The 20,191-nt window shown below is 44.6% G+C and overlaps 1 protein-coding gene across 1 annotated transcript; it reads left to right on the top strand.

The window, feature by feature from the left end:
• Positions 1-351: 351 nt before the first annotated feature.
• Positions 352-18,452, top strand: KCNA7 (potassium voltage-gated channel subfamily A member 7). Its single transcript, XM_053259660.1, has 2 exons — positions 352-1,491; positions 15,547-18,452. The coding sequence occupies exons 1-2, from the start codon at positions 925-927 to the stop codon at positions 16,423-16,425; spliced, it is 1,446 nt and encodes a 481-aa protein (XP_053115635.1). The 5' UTR covers positions 352-924; the 3' UTR covers positions 16,426-18,452.
• Positions 18,453-20,191: the final 1,739 nt, after the last annotated feature.

Here is a 20,191-nt window from a genome sequence, read left to right on the forward strand (position 1 = left end):
CCCAGGCCCAGCCTTCTCCCCTTATCTGTAGTTCATGAAACCCCACTTTCTTCTCAGAGGTCCCAGGCATCCTGGCTCTAGCGCCACCCTCTTTCTAGAGAGCACAAGCGATCTGGCTCTCAGACCTCTCTACCATCCTGAAGGTGCCCTGCCCACTCTCTTCTCTGCCCCTGGGCACTCTGCCTGCCCCTGTGTCACCACAATTCCAGTTATTTTTAGCTCCCCCTTCCCCCATCAGAGTCCTGCTGGGATTGCTTTTAGGCATGGGGATGGGGGCGGTGCTGGGAGTTTGGCAAGGGGGCCAAGAGTCTGTACCGTCCTGGGCAACATGATACCTCTAGGTCTGGGGAAAGTGTTTACAGGCAGAAACCTTGGACGCTGGCACTGGAAGGCAGGGGTGTTCTCAGAAAGGGGACATAGAGAAGGGCAGTGCGGGGGGAGAGATCCAGAGTTGGGGGTCTAACCCCTTTAGAAAAATCAAAGCAAACCTGAATGCAGTGAAGCAAGGGGACAGAGTAGGAGAGATGGTAGGTGGGTGTCAGTGGCAGAAGAAAGGCTTTAAGAGAACAAGATCATCAGAAAAGGAGACAGCATGAAGTAAAGGAACAAGAAGCAAAGCAGGGAGGAGAGAGAATCAAGCCAGAAGTTAGACCTGATATGTTTGAAGCATGGAATGAATCAGTAAAAGGAGAGAAAGGAGAGCGAAGGTGGCAGGAAAAGAAGGGAGAGAACGTATCAGTTTAGATACAGATAATGGTGTCAGTGAACTGCTATTGGAAAGTGTACAGCACGGAATAACTTAACAGGCATCTCAGGGAAGCCAGAAACCATTCTTTGGAGGGGGATAGGGCCTCAGGGGTGAGGTGAAATTTCAATCATGGCTCCCAGCCTCATCCCAGGATCCCTGTAGCTGCCAGCCTTGCTATGGAGAAGCTGCCGTTAGGGGACAATGAACCCATTGTCCGTTGTGGGGGGCATTCCCGCAAGGACTGCTGTGAGCGGGTGGTGATCAATATTTCAGGCCTACGCTTTGAGACTCAAGTGAAGACCTTGCGCCAATTCCCTGACACCTTACTGGGGGACCCGCGACGCCGTATTCAGTACTATGACCCGTTGCGCAATGAATACTTCTTTGACCGCAATCGGCCCTGCTTTGACTCCATCCTGTATTATTACCAATCTGGAGGGCGGCTTCGACGACCAGCCAATGTCCCCCTTGATGTGTTTATGGATGAACTGAAGTTCTACCAACTGGGGGAGGAGGCCCTCACCAAATTCCGTGATGATGAAGGCTTCATGAAGGAAGAAGAGCAACCCATGCCTGAGAGGGAGTTCCTCAAGCAGGTGTGGCTGCTCTTTGAGCATCCGGAGAGTTCACAGCGTGCCCGAATCATTGCAATCATTTCAGTTATGGTCATCCTCATCTCCATTGTAATCTTCTGTCTGGAGACCCTGCCTGACTTTCGGGATGAAAGGGACATCTCATTGCCGGTGAGTAGAGAGCGTCATCTTGGTCCCTTTGCCTGTGCTTGCTCTCAGTCTTTCCTTCTCTCCACCTTCTTCTGTTAGAGGTGCTGACATAACCTGTTGAGTACATTCAAAACTGACTTCCTTTTCCCTTAGCAAAATTGTCAAACTTACAATTCAATGTTTTTTTAAAGCTTCAAAACATGATCAAAGTTATAATAAGGTTTCATTGCTAAGATTTCATCATTAAGACTTAAATTCAGCTACCATCATTGCCACCAAAACTAGTTTCTCCACTGAAATTCATGGCTTGGAAAAATAAAATCATTCCATATTTTGAATTCATTGATATGCAAGATATCCAGTCAGAATTTTAGCTTTCAGAATTTCTTTCAGCTCTTCTGTTTATTTGCTTTCCATTCATTCCATTGCCTATGCATGGAAATTGGAGGTCTGGGACATCTCATTGCTAAAAAGTGATAGGGATGCAGGCAAGTCTTCAGCCCATTGACCCCCATCTAAAAATATTACTTAAAGCCTTCTTTGCTCCAAAAGTTTACCACATTCATTCTCAAAATGGACTGGACCTTACTAGTCTTTGTGGGAACCTTGTAGGTGAGTCCTGGTGACTCCCAGTTAATATGGAATGAACTGGGGGATGGTTTTTTTGCTGGGTCAAACATTGGAAAAAATAAGTAGCAATTCAAAAGACTATTGATGAGTCACATTAGAGGAACATTTGAAAAACTTCAGCATTCCTGTTCCCATCCCCCTCTGTCCCTAGGAGACCTGTGTCCATCTCTTAGGACAGCTGAAGCTCATGGTCAGAGTGAAAGTTGCAGAAATAAGTGGTTTGAAACTCTTACAATCTGGATGCATAACTATGTTTTGTGAGGCTGCAATTTCCTGGGATATGGAACAGAGCCTCAGGAATAAAAATCATTTGGCAATCCTGTTTGCTGTGTTTTCACATCCTTAGCTTTCTTCTTTCAGCAGCAATTTGAGGCCACTCAGAAAGGATACTTAAGGTGGTTCACACATGACTTTTGCTGTTGCCATATGGACAGGAGTACACGTGAATATAAGTCATGGGAAGGGTCCACTTCCAACATACACCGGGATTTAATGTTGGTGGGTTCACAACCTCAACATGGGACTCTTCCCATGACCAAGCTGCACAGGCATTTCTATTATGAAATGACCAGGAAAAAATCACTTGGCGGTAGGAGAAACTATTGTGTGATTCTACCCTTTGAGGTTTAATATTGTGAAAGGATGCTTCAAACCTTCACACTGTAAATGTTGTATAGCCCAAATCAATATACCATTCCTAGTGCCCCCATTATATGTGTGATGTACCCAAACCCCCAGACATGATCATGTTGCCTCACACTGAATCTCTTGATAGTGTGGGAAGGCCACACCTTTCTATCTCTTTGCTTGTCCTTCATTTCTTTGTCCTTCATTTTTTGTGGCAATTGGACCTATTTTGAGCTTGGTGGGATGAACAGCAGCAAAGAAATTGTCCTGATTGTAATTCCCCCAAACACTGACCGATGTTGGACTAGGGCAGGAGATAGAGCAGGAATACTGCTATCTGTATGGTGGAGGTAAAGGTAAAGTGTGCTGTCGAGTTGGTATCGACTCCTGGTGACCACAGAGCCCTGTGGTTGTCTTTGGTAGAATACAAGAGGGGTTTACCATTGCCTCCTATCATGTAGTATGAGATGATGCCTTTCAGCATCTTCCTATGTTGCTGCTGCCTGATATAGGTGTTCCCCATAGTCTGGGAAACCTACCAGTGGGGATTCAAACCTGCAACCTCTGGCTTGGTAGTCAAGCCATTTCCCCACTGCATCATTAGGTGGCTTCATGGTGGAGCTTGACAGGGCAAAAAGAGCTGTTTTGCTGGGGATGCAATGTATCTTCAGGCAGTTGTTCAGCCTTCTCTGCCACTTACACCATGATCCCTGCAGGCCACTGGAATAAGAATGCAAAGGATTGGATGGTGAATGAAAGTTGGGATAGTACAGGATAATATCCTGTAATACATAACATAATTACAAGTTATAATACATAATTACATACTTACAAGTTGGGATATTACTGTACCAGAAGGATTGATCCTGTAAGAGTGGGTAGCAAGGTCACTGTGGGATGTATTTGGACTGGGTGCCTTAAGAGGAATGGGGGAGATTCTATCATCCTGGGAGTAGGGGAAGAAATTTTGTTGAGCCAAGGATAAACTTGTAATGAGGTAAACATACAGAAAAGAGTGCCTCTAAATATGTGCAGAATGCATTTTTCCCCATCAGTGAGTAACCATAACCCACATATCCAGGATTCATGTGTGAGGTTTCCTGGTTAAAAGATATGGCTTTCAAATAAGTTTAAGCAGCATCAGCACTTCACTTATTCCAAACGACCACTGAGTTCAATTGTAGTCAGGTACCTCACACAGGAAAGGGACAATGCATTGTCTGTTTGACGGTCTGTCTCTCTCTCTCACAATCCCACCAATGATGTCAAGGGATTCCCACACCTTCTTTGCCTCTTATCATTGGTGCAGGCACAGGAGTATTTGCAGGGGAGAATTGATGCACAGCATGTAAGTACTTAATTCTTCCCCTGTCTGCCAATTCTACACACACACACACACACACACACACGTTTTCCCCACTCCTCACCCCCCACAACAGGCTCTGCAACTACAAAAAAGCCTGGAGGGGGAAAGGCCTGGGATTATGTGGGTGAAAGTGGGTGGTGAAGTGGAGTTAAGCATCCCTTCCTCCTGTTCCTTTCTGTTTCCTGTTAAGTGCCTCCACCATCTTGTACCCACATTACTGATCATTGAGACAACTGTAGTTCTGCCCTGTGAATGATAGATATGGGAGCAGAACTCAGAGGGAGTATTGGTTTCCAACTTCTACCCATGGAGCCCCAACACTTTCCCTAGAAAATCTGGAATCAGCTCTGACTCTCAAACAGTCTCAGACATGCACCTGGAACCCCATAGGAGGAACTGCAGGATAGCAAGGAGAGGAAGATTGCAGTGAAAAAATGGCAGGTTGGGGAAGAGTTTGGCACTCCTTCCCGCTGCCGCTTCCCCATGGAAAAACACGCCTTCCTGAATTGCTTTGGTTTCCTAAAGCTGCTCATTGAGGCTCAGTTACGCAGGTTTGTGTACAATACGTAGTTTCCCCAAAACAAGTCTGCTTCAACCTTTTGGACCCTTTCCTTAGAAGGCCCAATCTGGAGCCCTGGCTCGATCTTCTTTAACCAGCAGCCATTCTGCCTCAGAATTTTCAACTCAGACTTTGCAGATTGTCCCAGTCCCCACCTCACAGATTGGTGGGAGGGGGGAGTCCTGGGTGTCTGGCAAAGACTCTTCTGGCGCCTGTTTTCCTAACAAGTAGCGGGTGACTGGCACTAACCTGCTGTTAGCTGGACAGCAGTGGGCCTGGGTTATGAGCAGGTGGGCAGGATTAACACCCTCACTGCTGCGTCCACCACCCAGGGACTCGGCCTTTTTGACCGCAGCAAAGTGGGAAAGGATAACTGATGTAATCTCCCTGGCTTTGAAGGCCAGAAGGACCTGACTTCTGAGGCCAAGAGGGGAATCCCTGTGGGGCACACCGCCATGCAGGCACCCCACAGCCCCTCCTCCATCATGTGTCGCCAAGGCTTCTTCCCCACACAAGGCACTCCCCCGCTCCATCCCTATTTCAGTGCTGGCACCCTGTCATGTACACAGGCAGGCATGGAAACGGGTGAGTCCTAATTCTGCACTCCAAATGATGTTGCAAAGACCAGCCATTTTCCTCTTTCAGGGAGACATGGTTAATTTGCACATTTTATTCTAAAATCTGATCCTGGATTTTAAAAAATAAATAAACTTGATTTGCCATTTTTATTACTTGCCAAAGGTGGCAGAAAGAATGTTATGGGTCTTTAAGAGTCATCCTTCCCTTCCCTGCCCCTTGGCTTCCTGACTCATAGTAATTCATGCTTCCAAAGATCTTCTTTCTACCAACAACACACACCTTCTCTATCCCTAGGGGCTCTTGTGAACCTAGGGGCATTGCCCTTCTTTCCTCAGCTTCCTGCCTCTCTTTCCTTCCCCTTCTCTCTTCCACCAATCCTTTGCTCTGGGCCCGAGCAAACTATGGCCTCTTCGGCTCCCTCCTTTTGGCCCTATTTCTTAGATTCCCTGTCCTTAGATCCCCTACCTCTTGACCGTCTACTCACTCTGCTTCTCAGCCCTTAACGCAGGGCCTTGATCAGCAAATTGCACCTTTGGGCAGCTGCTGAGGCCCAAGCACCCACCACTGATACCTGCCCTGGACCCTGGGGAAGGATTGGGCACAACCAAGTACCAGCAGCCACTGGCTGGAAGGACCTCCCTACCCTTACCTTGGTGGCAGTGGATGCAAGAGAAAAATAAAAGCCCACATCTAACACCACACACACCACCAAAATGAGGTGGCCCACCAAAGTAGGAGGCAACCTATTTGGAGGACACCTTCCTGAGGGTTTCTTCAGTTCTGGAGCCAGCCTTGCCCTGCTTCAACCTGCCTGATTACACAGCACCTCATCTTTGCCATTCCTTTCAGTCCCGAGGTGGTGTATGATGTTTTCTCCTAGCCAAACTGAAAGAAGCGTCACTATTTGCTAACATTCTGTTGCTGGCATCTTCCCCCTCAGATGTGAAAATATTTGTGACTCTCAGTTATTTTCAGTATTCTGAGCCAATGGCTTGCAGGTGACAGCGACTGACATCCTGATTAACATTGTGTGTGCGCTTACAGCTTCACCTAGCATGCCATGGTAGCCTCCGCATTAGTCCTTGTGCTCCTTCAGAAGGTGCTCTTGTGCAAGAGCACAAATATTTCAGAGCTTTCCCCTGCACTCTGGAAGCACTCTGTTAAAGTGAAAACATGTCCTCCCTGCAGGTCAAGGAATCAGGGACATGTTTCTCTTTAGGAAGCATGGGGACTAGCATGAGGGCAACTGATTCATATGTACCATTGTTTGAAGCATACACACACCATTAGCCAATAGGCTTTTTGCCTGGGGGAAGGGGGTGGATGTTAATTGATTAAAGATGTTTTTACTTCATTAACTCTCTTGTGTTTTTTTTTTTCAAATTAACTGAAAACTAATTACAACAGATAATCTAATTCTTTAGTTAAAGTGGGGGTTGAATCTCTTTCGTGAAGTTTAGAATTTTTCTCAGTTAATAACACAAAGGAATGTTTTCTTGCGGGGGGGGGTGCATTTAGGATGATTCAATTAGTACCTTTTCAGATATTAGTACAGCTATAGTTAAAGTCCAGCACTTTAAACAAAATTCATTTTCAAAGACAGATTTGTAGTCACAATATGGTACAGAGGAAATCTAAAGTAGAAAACAGAAAACATCTGGATGGGGATTCCAGTGGTCAGGGAGAAGGAGTCCACCTGTGTGATACAGCAATTGCTGGGATGCTCGGCCTGTAATCTATATTTTACAGATCACCACACATTTATTGTGTCCCTGCTAACTTAGCAACAAATGTTTCATGGCGACATTTTGAATGTGGGATACTCTGAACTCAAGTTGCATGGTAAGCAGTCACATGACCAGTTTACTACAGGGTAGACACATTTCACAACAGTCGCAAGATCATGGAGCTGTACTCCTAGATATACTGTGCCGTCTGCAGTGTGTCTCACCCCACTGTGTGTGCAAATTTCATGTGCAGGTAGAGTTTAGTATCATGTTAATCAGGTAGTCAGATGTGTAAAACAAGGCAGTATAGGTCCCAGACCCCCACTTCTGTTGTATGATAAGTAAAGTTTTGAGTTTATGCTGCTACCCACCCCAGGCAGAACAAAAAGAATGGACACACATGATACTTTAAATACCTTTGAGTCTCTGTTACTGTGCATGTGTAATGCTGTCAATGTGGGATAGAAAATGGAAGAGAGACATTTTCAGTACACATTCTAGTCAATGTAGGCATTGCGTTTGAAATACAGATGTGGAAAATGCAAAAAAACCAGTTTAAGCTTCACACGTGAAAGCAATTTGAGGCTTTGGAACCACATCCTGATTTTAGGCAATTTAAATGCCTGTATTTCAAGGAACAGTTTCAGTGCTGAAAGATACCTTTCCTGTGCATGGATTCTGCCAGTAATAAAGAGTGATTTGCTATTTAAGATCGCACCCCCCCATTCCACCCCACACTTTGTGAGAGGGACCAGAGCTCAGCGATAAAGCACGTGCTTTACATACAGAAGGTTCCTGGTTCAGTCCCATGTCTGCAGTTGAATGATCTTAGGTGGCAGTACTAAAGAAGGTTTTGAAGAGTCCCTTAGAGGGAGGCTGTATTCACATGTAACATGGAACAGCAGGTCCAATGAACCTGCAGTTCCACTCTCCTGTCCGAATTCAGATGTAACTGAGAGTGGGCTCTGTGCAGTCTGAGTGACTGCAGAGAGGAGGGAGAACTGGCTGTGTGGGCTTCCTTCTTGTATGAAGGACAGCCCACACAGCCAATCATGGCCGGAGAGAGGAAGGAGTCTCCAGTTCTGCATTCACATGTAACACTGGGAAACTGAAGCCTTGGGTTGGAGTGGCGAAACTCACAACAACCTGAGGGTTCAAATTGGAGTTTCATGAATTATATGAGAGTGAAACCTTGGGTCACTGTCCGTGCAGAACTGGAGTTTGAACAGGGTGTCCTGCATTTGGATACCCTGTGTCCAAATGCGAGGAGAGGGAGGCTCCTCCCTCTCTCCAGAGGTTTGGCAACCTCTGGCCCATCAGCTCTGGTTTTGCTTTATATGAGAATGTGGCCAGAAAGTTGGGGTATAGCAGAGTGGCTAAGAGAATGAGCTACAAATCAAGAACTCCCTGGCTGAAATCTCACCTCTGCCACAAATGTACTAGGTGACCTTAGGCAAACCACTGCCTTACAGCCTCACCCCCCGCCCCCAGCTGCAATGTGCAAAATAATATTTACTTACTTTACAGGGGTTGTCCTAAGGATAATAAGATAATACATGTGAATCGCTTTGGATCCTTGGAAAGTGCTGTACGAATGCTAAGTATTCTGTGATTGCTGAAGCAATGGGCCTCCGAGAACACTTGCATAAGTCATGAATGCAAAAGCTGAGGAGAAAACCACCTTTTAAGCATCTTGATTGTTTGATTGTGAGGGCAGATAAAGTATGTGAGGAGTTAATCAAGACTGTGTCTGCACCCTGGTCCAGTAGGGGCTTGCCCTAATCAGCCAGGGGGTGCCTCTGTTCCCATGGCAGCTCGGATTGCACTGCTCTCTTCTCTCCTGCTCTGCCCTGGCATTAATGAGAGTCATGCTGCCTGCAGACTGATCCAAACTAATGTATTAATAAGAAAAAGGAGTAGCACCAGAGGCCAGTACAACATATCAACATGTAAAAAAGACACCTCTTTTTTGTATTTTGTATAGTGGGTCATGTTGTTATCGGAACCACCTCAACAAAATCCAGTCATCTGCAAATGAGGATAAAATTAATAATATTTTAAAATCCATCAATTTTTTTCTTATAATTTGATCGGTGAAAAGAAGAGTGAGGGTTAAGGCCTGATGTTAAAGTTAAGAAACTTCCAAAAGTCTGCTGAGATTGTATTTTGTATAGTGGGTCATGTTGTTATTGGAACCATCTAGACAAAATCCAGTCATCTCCAGAAAACTGCTTGCTAAGGAGTTCTGAGGTGGAGGTTCATAACTACTGGAACCAAAACTTTCTTCAAAAAGGGTAGCATATACTCTATACTTCCATTTGAGGGGTCAGTACGTTAAATCCCTTCCTCTGAAGAGATTCAAGTGGAGAACAGTCTGTGTGGAGCTAGTTTCCCCCACAAGATGCAGTTAGCCCAGGACTGCACAACTTTGGACTACAACTCCCATCATCCCTTACTATTGGTCACTGTGGCTGGGAATGGTGGGAGTTGTAGTCCAAAAACAGCTGGAGGACCAAAATTGTGTAGCCCTGAGTTAACCCTTACACAAGTCACATGGCATGCCTTTCAGTGTTCCAAGTTCTGGCCTCCCCACATCCACTCAGAAACTGAGAAGCTGACATATCTCTGGATTTTGTTGCCTTATTTTGGTCACCGCTGTCTAGAAAGCCGCCAACACCAGAGGCTGATTGCTTGGAACTGTATTAAGCAAAGCTGCTTTATGTAATGGCCCAAGTGCAATCTGTGCAGTTAAACTACGACTATGAATATTTATACACCACTCTTCAACCAAAGTTCTCCAAGTGGTTTACATAGAAAAATAAATAATACATACATAAAATGGTCCCTTTCCACAAAGGGCTCACAATAAGAAATATAAGGCAGATACCAGCAACAGCCACTGGAGGGATGCTGTGCTGAGGTTGGGTAGGGCCAGTTGCTCTCCCCCTGCTAAATATAAGAGAATCACCTAAGCAAAACAGTGTTGTTTTGCTTAGTTAGCAGGGGTATATAGCAGAGGTATAAACTGAGGCATAGGTATCACTGCTTCAAACTCGTTCCCTCTGCCGTTGAATGGAAATCCCACCCCTTGCCCTTCCCAGGCTGATGAAAGCAATGTATCTTTGGCTGCTATGATCAGAAGCAACAGAGTTGTTTCGGGCTATGCAGTAAAACAGGGGTTCCCAGCCTTTTTAATGAGTGTACCCCTTCTGTTGCTAACCTTCAGCTCAGGTACCCCATAGAGATATTGTGTGTGTTGTGTGTGTGCACACACAACAATTTAAATGTTAGTTATGGTGCAGGTTACTCCAGTTGCTGGCTTACATCCAGACTAAGTTTTCTGTGAGTACGCCTATTGAAATAAACTTTTCAAGTTATTCCCATTTTAAGTAAACTTGCTTTCTTAATTTCAATAGGATGGATTATGATCAGTGTGGCTGTAGTGTGGGGAGGCAGGAGGGCTCTGAGTGCCCCCTGGGAGCCCTTCATGTACCCCAGGGGTACTAGTACCCTTTCTTGGGAGACCCCACCATACAATAATGCCTTTAGCAAGGAGGTGTTTAATGTTTTTGCTATTCACTACTGTGTAATTAATGTTTAAATTATCCTTGAAAATTAAACATTGAAATTTTGGATTTGGAAGTCTGAAAATCCAGACAAGTTTGGATTTAATTTTAGTTCCAGCTGGATCCTCTGTGTCCGTTTTCTTGTTCAGTATTCATGCCAAATCTTGTGCCTTGAGGCTTCATTTTCTGTTGCTTATTTTCTACACTGATTAATTTTTCTCCCCCACTCTCTAATAAGGTCATGTTAATCTCTGAAATTGTTAAAATTTGTTGTATTTGAGACTCATGCTAAGAAATGCGTACTCCCCCCCCACCTGCCACACACACCCTTTCCTTCTCTGTTGTCCTAGGCGTTTTTCACACAGCAGGTTTTACCATGAGTTTACCATGAGGCTCTATTGCAAGTTTGAAGTTGCCCTCCAAAAACGACACAAAAAGTTGGATTTTTTTTTACCCTGGATATAAATCGGGCTACACTCTATCATACAATGAATAACCCGAATTGTGTGTGAAGTGTTCCTTGATAGCTCGCAGGGACTTCAGGTTAAATCTGTCCGATGTGTGAACATGCCCTTGTGGGTAAATCTGGCTGATATCTCATCTCCTTCCAGAGGAGATGCAAGCAAAAAACCCTGTGTGGGAAACGCCCTAGCTAACTTTTCTACGGTATCTTTTCTACTAGTTTTGACCCACAGCAGGCATCACCTCAAGAGGCCAAGGGCCTCAGAAGGGCCCACTATTTATCTCTGAGACCACCTCTGCACCCAGAGCCTGGTGGTGGCAGACAGTTCTCTCTCTGAGCGCATGCACATAGGCTCAAATGGGGCAGCTTGTTGAGGGCCTTTGGAGCCAGCCTAGTTTGAAGGAAACTTTAGAATTACTCTTTCCGTGTTGTGGTTATTTATTCAATTTGCTGAGAGTCTATGAGAGCAAGATTTAACAGGTTAAGAGAAGTGAGGCCAGTTTGAAAGTGCCCTCAGCATTCAATAAACACATGCTTTCTCTATCTCATTCAAACCAGCCTATTGGCCAGCACCCATGACATACCTTCTCTCTATCCCTAAAGCAGTTTTTCAGTTGTTTTTGGGAATTAGTTATTTAAGGGGCAAGGTGAACTTATATCTGTCTACACACACACACCTCGGTAAAAATATATATATTTTAAATGTCAGAAATCCCACCTGTAACAGGAGGGAGGGCCAAAACTGATGGTGGACCCAATGTCCAATTTGCTGATATATACATATGTATGAAGTAAGCAGCAAATCTGGGCAAAGTTGGCCCTATCATCAGGCAGGGCAGGGCAGACCCTGATTTTAGAGGATGATTTAAAGGGCAATTATGTAATTTATTGTTGCATTTTTCCTACCATGGGGGCACCATTTGGATTCTCCCCCTCAGGCCAAAATGACATATTATATGCAAACCCATCTAATAAAAGGTGATGATTGCTTCTTCAAGGCAAAACAGCTCAGGGGTGGCATTTGCAGTGCATAAATGGCTGTGTGTGTTTGCGCGCGCACATGACTCATACCACGCACATCACTTTACCCTGGAATTTCCCCCCCCCCCGCTGTTTTTCTTCCCCCTCTCCAATGCAGTTCCAGGTACGTATCTGCAAGGTTAAGAGATCTTTTCATCAACTCATCTGCCAGTTCTTCTTCTGAAGCTGTTTTGTCTCCAAGAACTAGCCAAGAACTGACTGCAGCCCAAGCGTTCACAAAGCCAGACAGCAAGAGCACTCGTCAGCAGGAGAATCCCCCAATGCACCCCGCTCCCACAATCCAAAAATCGCGGGGTACCAAAGGACTTCCTCCTCCAGCTCCCGGCTCTGCCGCTCGCATGCCAAGCAAGCGGCAGAACTGTAAGAGGAAGGGAGATTGTATGTGGGGAAGCAGGTAGGAGCCTGCCTCCCTGCCAATCCTCCCCAGCCAGATAATGTGAACAACCTAATTGTGCTTTTATTACATACACCAATTTGTTATGTATATTCTCCCCTCAAACACCAAAACCATTTGAGTTGGTATAGCTAGGATTACACCTTGGAAGAAGGATCCATGGCCACTGTTATGGTTTTGTAATTTTTCAAGATCTTGTAGATTTGCAATTTTTCAAGACCTTTTCTTCGGTTAATCTGAGATGACTATTACTCTTTAGTTCCCTGCTGAGTACCTTTTAAAGGGGTGATTCTCTTGTATTTTGCAGGGGGAGAGTAACTATCCCTATCCAGCCCCAGCACAGCATCCCTCCAGTGTTTGTTGTTGCCTTCTACCTTATGTTTCTTTTTAGATTGCAAGCCCTTTTGGGACAGGGAACCATCTTTCTTTCATACTTATTTTCTAAGTAAACCAACAAAACTTCTGTTGAAAAGCAGTCTATGCATATTTGTTTTAATAGTAGTTCTCTTCTAACATTTACAAAGGCTGTAGTTTTCTTTGTAATGCCAGTGAGTTTTGCTCCTGTACTTGCAGTCTAACATGGATGATGTATTTTATTTTATTTCATACTTGAAAGAAATACTTGTTTTATTTAAGCCTGTGCATAAATAATGCCAGCCCTGACTACCGAGTCCCTGCTGTCGGTAACCCAGATTAAACTTAGATTTGAATGATTGTGTAAACCGGGCCATTATCTTGGAGCTCCATGACTGAGACTCTTAATATACTTTTTCTTCTTGTAAAAGTAGTCACAAGGGAACTCAAGTTCGGATTAGGGCTGCAGCATGGAGGGAGGGAGGGTCTAATACTCCCCCGATGCGACAGCCTTAATCCAGGTTGTCCCCCTGAAGTTGCCACTAGCTGTGTAGGGCAAAACTCCTGCCCATGGCTTCAGGGACCGGAATTTAAGTTGGGAAGTCAGCATAGGGGGAAAGGATGGACTCCCCTTTTCCCCATGCCACAGCCCTGATACAAAACACTCCCCTGCAGCCTGCTTTTGTAAAAAGAAAGTTACATTGGGAGTTCCAACTACAGAGCTTCAACGTGACATCTAGCACAATGCCTGTACTGACTATGGTGGCAGCGGGGAACTGTAGCTCAGTGGCAGAGCACATGTCTTTCATGCGGAAGGACCCCAGTTCAATCCCTGGCATCACCAGGAAGAACAGAAAACAACTCCTATCTGAAAACCTGGAGAGCCACTCCCAGTCTGGGTTGAAAATATTGAGCTAGATGGACCAACAGCCTGACTCAGTATATGGCAGCTTCCTATTTTGCTAACCTATCTTACTGAGTTGTTACAAGGGTACTCTCTAGGAAGGGACAACTGTGTATATCACCTTGGGTTCCTTGAAAGAGAAGGCAGGGTTAAAATGTATAATCAATACATAGCATTTCCATTGTGGTTCATATATTCTGCAGTTCATGGCATATGATATATAGCCACAGCCATGGGATATCCAGATGTAGCAGAAGTCTGTGGTTTCTCCACTGGATGATGAAACCATATAGGGTACAAGCCTTCAAGGGCTGTGAGAGATTTGAACTAGGATGTAAGATATGCAAATAATTGTGCTCTGGGTTATAGAGAAGGATGTGAAGGCATCATATCTGGGGCTTGGATGAAAGACTTGAGAACTGAATGGATTCTGAGCTCTCTGGCAGATGGGTGGCTTATTAAAAGAATGCACAGAACAGGCTGCACACAACAAGCAAGATTTCTTGGGAAATAGACACAATATGATTTCTGCCACAAATGGAAGGAAATCCTCTGTATTCCAGTCCCCAGTCCACCAGGCTGAGTTGGAAAGGGGGGACCTCAGTGTCTACTACAGACAGACATTAGGTGGCCTGACCCAATCAAAGGGCTTGAACAGGTCTGAGACAGAGTTCCCCTTAATCCACCACACACTTAACTTGCAAAGCAAACAAGCCCTGCTTACATAGTGAACAGGAGTCAAAATTAGTGAGCCAAGAAATTAGAGCTGACCAGAGGACAGAGTTGGGAGGGACATATGACCTTGACATTCGGCTTTTCTCCAGTCTTTAGAAACAGCTTTGATTCCCCATCGGAATATCTAGGCCAACCTGGTATCCCTCCTCCTCCGCCACCCACAGGCTGGCTCCCTGTAGCCACTGTCTTGAAATAAATCTGTAGCATACAGATATTATCCTCCTCTCACTACCCCTCTGTGCTCCAAAAGGCACCAAAGACCCATCTAGCTTATTAATATCCATCTTTCCCTCCCCTTTCTGCCCTCTGTATGATGACATTCTAAGTGTATGTCTCATCTGCATATTTATATCCCTACACATGCTCACCTACAGAGAATACCTGAGTTATGTGAAGCTACTTCCTTTGAAAAGGTGCTCTCAGCATTTTATCTGTCTGTGTGCCTGGAGCAGAAGCATTTGAGGCCTCCGATCAGAGTCTAACTCCATTCCTTTCTTTCTTCCCACACCTGGCATTCCTCTTTTGTCATATGTATAGATCAGAGTTGCAATACTGAGCTAGATGGACCAGTGGTCTGACCTGGTATAAGGCAGCTTCCTATATTCCTAAAAGTCCAGAGGTGGTTCCATAAACATGTCTCTCTGGCAGACCTCCTTGTTTGTTTCCCTTCTGCAGCCTACAGACAGAGAGATAGCACTATTTGACAGCTGCCTGGGCAGCAGCCTTTGGTTTGGTACCCTGGACAGTTGCTTCATCTGCCCAAATGGAGAACCAGTCATGACCATGAGGTGGAGTTAGGATGGGTGTTTGGGCTGTAATGTGGGCAAAAGGCTACTATAGAATGATACTTGTGGCTCTGATGGGAGTACTGGGAATTATGGGGGAAATGGGATGTCTTTGTTGCCCTTACCAGAGGACAATGCAGTTGTCCTGGGGAGGAGACTGAAAGGATGGCACCCTTATACGGAGGTAGTAGGTGCTGGTGTCTTAGGGAACAGGGCTGAATCCACCTTCCCAAATGGTTCTACTGCTTTGCAATATATGGCTCATTTAAAAAATATTTCAGGTTTAGTATGTCTTATCACAGTCATGTGTTAATCTTTCTCTCTCTGCTTTTCCTGCTTTCCACAGATGGTTCATCATCGCTCAAACACCAGCATATCTCATGTTGCACCATCAAAGAACCATTTTGATGATCCCTTCTTTGTTGTCGAGACTATTTGTATCTGCTGGTTCTCTTTTGAGCTGTTAGTGCGGCTCATGGCCTGTCCAAGCAAGCCGGCCTTCTTCAAGAACATTATGAACATGATTGATTTTGTGGCTATCATCCCTTACTTTGTAGCCCTGGGCACCGAATTTGCTCGCCAACGCGGTGTTGGCCAGCCTGCGATGTCCTTGGCAATCCTCAGGGTCATCCGGCTGGTGAGAGTCTTCCGAATCTTCAAGCTCTCCAGGCACTCCAAAGGCTTGCAGATCCTAGGACAAACACTCAAAGCTAGCATGAGGGAGCTTGGCTTACTCATCTTCTTCCTCTTCATCGGAGTCATCCTCTTCTCAAGTGCTGTCTACTTTGCTGAAGCTGACCATGATGACACAAACTTCACCAGCATCCCTGCAGCCTTCTGGTGGGCAGTGGTCAGCATGACAACCGTGGGGTATGGTGACATGTACCCTGAGACTGTTGGTGGCAAAATTGTGGGTTCCCTGTGTGCCATTGCTGGAGTACTCACCATCTCCCTGCCAGTGCCTGTCATTGTCTCCAACTTCAGTTACTTCTATCACCGTGAGACTGAGTGTGAGGACCAAGGCAATTATACCCACATCACTACTTGTCCATATAGCCCACCGCCATCCCCTGCCCCTGCCGCCATCCGGGAGAGGGCTCACCTCAGGGAGAAACACCACCATGAGGACTCCACACTAACTGTGCCCAATTCAGAACTGCTAGATGGCATGGTGCCCATGGGCAACTCAGAAGCGCCCAACAAACGTCTTGTGACCCAAGTGTGACCACCCTGCCCATTCAAACATCTGATCCCCAGCATCCTAGCCTGACCGTCTTTGCATCTCAGTGTCTTAACCAGAAGGTTCTGCCTAACTACACAATAGATTAGCCACAAAACTGGTCTCCTGTTGGGGTCTAAAATCCCAAAGACGGTAATGAGTCTGAAGCAAACATTTCACAGCAGTTTGGGAGAGGGAGTTGGAGAGACAGCTGTGTCTAAATTTGGGATGGGACAAGTCACAGTGGGTTTCCACTGGAGCAGACAAGACAGAAAAAACTGAATCACATGGACTATGTTGCAAGGAGATGGTTCCTCAGAAACACACGCCCTGTTGCTCTGCTCCTTCCTTAGTTGGCTTAGGGCACAGTCAGTTCAGAAAGGGTGCCTCCTCTCTGCTCCTTTTACTCCCCCTCTGCCTGGTCACCCTCCACCCTCCCATGTGTCAAAGAGGCCTTGGCATGAAGATGCCTCCATGAAATCACAGCAATGTGTACTTGGGTTACATCTGCTGGAGTGCGGAATGGAACATACCCAGAGCAACCAGGCCTCAAATAGCAAGAGTGGGGATAAATAAGGGAATGCAGTAAGCCAACCACATCTGAATCAGGGGATCACAGGGTACATTGTCATCACACAGAGGGGGAACTGTTAATGTATCTGCAGAATGAGGTTGGCGGCTGCAGGGAGCATCAGTCTCCTTCTGTCCCATTAAGCTGGACCTCTTCGCTTAGATCCCATAAACAGGTAGATAGCCCTCATGTTGCCAGAAACTCACACTGGAAGAGATGGGGTGGGGATGTGTTCATTTCTTACACCAAAGGGAAACTGTGATGCATATATAACTTTTGGGGTGTTGTTTACAAGACTGCTTTCTTTTCTACCCAGACAGCTCAGTGCAAAACTATCCCTCAGTCCCTCACAAAGCAAGCAAGAATGGCCAGGAATGACACATCCTTTTCCTTTTTGCTTCCCCCCGAAGTGAGCAATTCAGTGCAGCTCAACCAAATCTTATGTCTCACTTCCAGGGCTGGTCTTACCTTTCAGCAGGGTGAGGCAGTCTGGTCAACTTTCCATGAAAGGGCAGCATGTGAACTGACTTATTTAGTTTGTGTTTCTATCATTATCATCCTGGAGGGAGAGAGGAGGGGGAAGAGCACTGTATGGATTTCCCACCCAAAATATCGTAGGCCATTAGCAGAATCTCCTTATAACTCAGATCAAGTGACATGATTCTCCTTAGCCCAGTACCACTTTCTTTCATCTCTGTTGCAACAAAATCACCTTCCAGTTCAACTCAGCTATTTTCAAAATCCACATCCACATTCTCAAAAAGTGCACGGCTTCCTTCCAGCATAATTGAGCCAGACTTAAAATAGCTCTGAAGGTTTGCTCAGTTCTGTCTGGCGCTACCAAGCAGCATTCTTCACCTTCTAATGGGACAGAATCTCTGTTCTAAAAAGCCAGTCTCTCTTCAAGTCATCCCTTATGATCAAGCTAAGAGGAGAGAGTTAAGCAGTTCTGAAAGTCTTAACCCAACAAATATGCTTCAGTTTGAAGATAAAATGGGGAAATGAGCAAAAGATAGACTTCCACATGATCAATATTCTCCCAGCCGCATTAGTCTTAATATACATTTGTGTATACTTTTCCGTTTCATTGGTCTTAAGTGCTGGGTAGAACAAGACCCAGAAGGCAGTTTACACACAGTCAACAGCAGCACTTTCTCCCACCTAATAGATGATGTACTGTTGCATGGAGAATCAGGAGTCAACGTGCTGTAGTCTATAAACCAAGAATCAATCCATAGATACTTGAGCTTATGTAAGTTGCAAAGTATAGGGTGTGCATAAGTGAATAGGAATTACAGAAAGGTATGTGAGTGAGTAGCAAATGCTGTTTAGTATTGTGTGTCTGAGTAGGCTGCAGATATCTGAACTGAAATGCAGAGCAGTGCAATTTCCTGAGAAAGTGGTTATCATTTTGCAAGCAGAACTGTCACCTGATTAAATAAACCTTAATTGTTTAATCATATGAGTTTTAGTTGATTAATCTATCAATTAAATTTACTTGTGACTAAAAATTATATATCTGAAGCATACTTTTTTAGATCATACACAAAAATGTCATAGCAGGTACCATCTTAGAAGAGATATTCCCTGTTGCATGAGAGAAAAAGGGAATGCCTCTTTTAAGATGTTGTTTGCCATCTGCAGCTTTAATATAAACATATATCTGCTGCTTGATTAATCAGGAGCACCTTTTTAGTCAACATTATACATAAATTAATCTAACCAACTGATTGATTAATGTTGCAGCACTAATTACAAATAAAGGTTAAAGTGGAGGTACCATTACACTGATACAACTTTACCTTCTTCAATGGGAATTTTAATTACATGCTAATTACAACATTTATAAAAGTGTTAACTACGTTGGGTAACCCATTTCATCCACAGCATATACAGCTTGCAACTGTGATGTGCAGGACTCCATGAAGTTTAAGATGTCAATACCATACTAGAGTACCATGTAAATGAGCACGAGAAAGAAAAGCAGACACTTGTAGCACCTTAAAAGAGTAAGGCATTTATTGTAGCATAAGCTTTGTGGACTGCAATCCACTTCATCAGATGCACAGTAGTGGCATCCTACAGATATCTGTATAGTTGGATAGACAGTAGGTAAGTGTGTGTGTGTGTGTGTGTGTGTGTGTGTGTGTGTGTGTGTGTGAGAGAGCGAGAGAGAGAGAGAGCGCGCACGCGTGTGAGCGAGCGCGTGAGCGAGCACAAAGGTAGACAGTAGAGTTAGATGGTCAGTGATTTTAGAAGTACACCATTCAAGACTATCTTATGTAAAGCTTAAAAGTATATCAGATCATCACAGCGACAACTCACAACAGCAGTAATTAGTGCCAACAACATCCTTCCAGCCACGCTAAATTAATGAACCCTGTAATCTGACAGAAATCCTTTGTGGGGATTCATTAAGAGGATAGAATCAAATCTTGTTTTATCTTCAACAGACTCATACTAGAGCCACCCTTTGAAGTCCCTCTACTGAAGAATCTCAAAGGAGGAAGAATTACTTTAAGACTGCCACCTTTTTGGTTATGGTTGCTCTGTGCTTTTAACAGAGGAAGCAATCCATAATTGCATGACAGTCAAAAAAGTAACCCACCAAGAAACAAAACACCATGTAGTTGTTAAGAGCCTCTGTCAAGAACATGGGTGATAACTCTTTTTGTAAACAGCTCTTATGTAGCAGGATTCATTTAAGTGTTTTGAATGCCATGTAATTTATCTGTGTAATTGAGAAATTACAGTATAATTTGTGTACAGAATACTTGCACAGTAATTACTAATCTCACTCATGCTGGCCTGGTGACTGTAGTTAATACATCCAGCAATTTTTGCCATTATTGTGCAGCTGTTGGAATTGAGACACATGTAACTATTTAGGAATAGCAATATTATAGGGTGTGTTCAGACAACTGGGATCCATATGGAAGCTCTTCAAAACCTATTACATTAGGAGGTACGAATTACCTATAGCCTTCAACCATGTGATCTCCACATTCAGCAGAATCATGTGGCAAAGTCCAGTTTCAAAGGTTGCAAGCAGAACTACAATTATAATGGATGTCACAAATGCTGCTCCATATGTGTGTTACATGCACATAAATGAAAGCTACATTGTAGATGGGCATGGCTGGGTAATGATAAATAGAATATTTATTTATTTATTAAGTTTATATATCACCCTTCCTAAAG

This window comes from Hemicordylus capensis, chromosome 6 (assembly GCF_027244095.1).
Source record: "Hemicordylus capensis ecotype Gifberg chromosome 6, rHemCap1.1.pri, whole genome shotgun sequence".
In the NCBI taxonomy this organism is placed as follows: Eukaryota; Metazoa; Chordata; class Lepidosauria; order Squamata; family Cordylidae; genus Hemicordylus; species Hemicordylus capensis.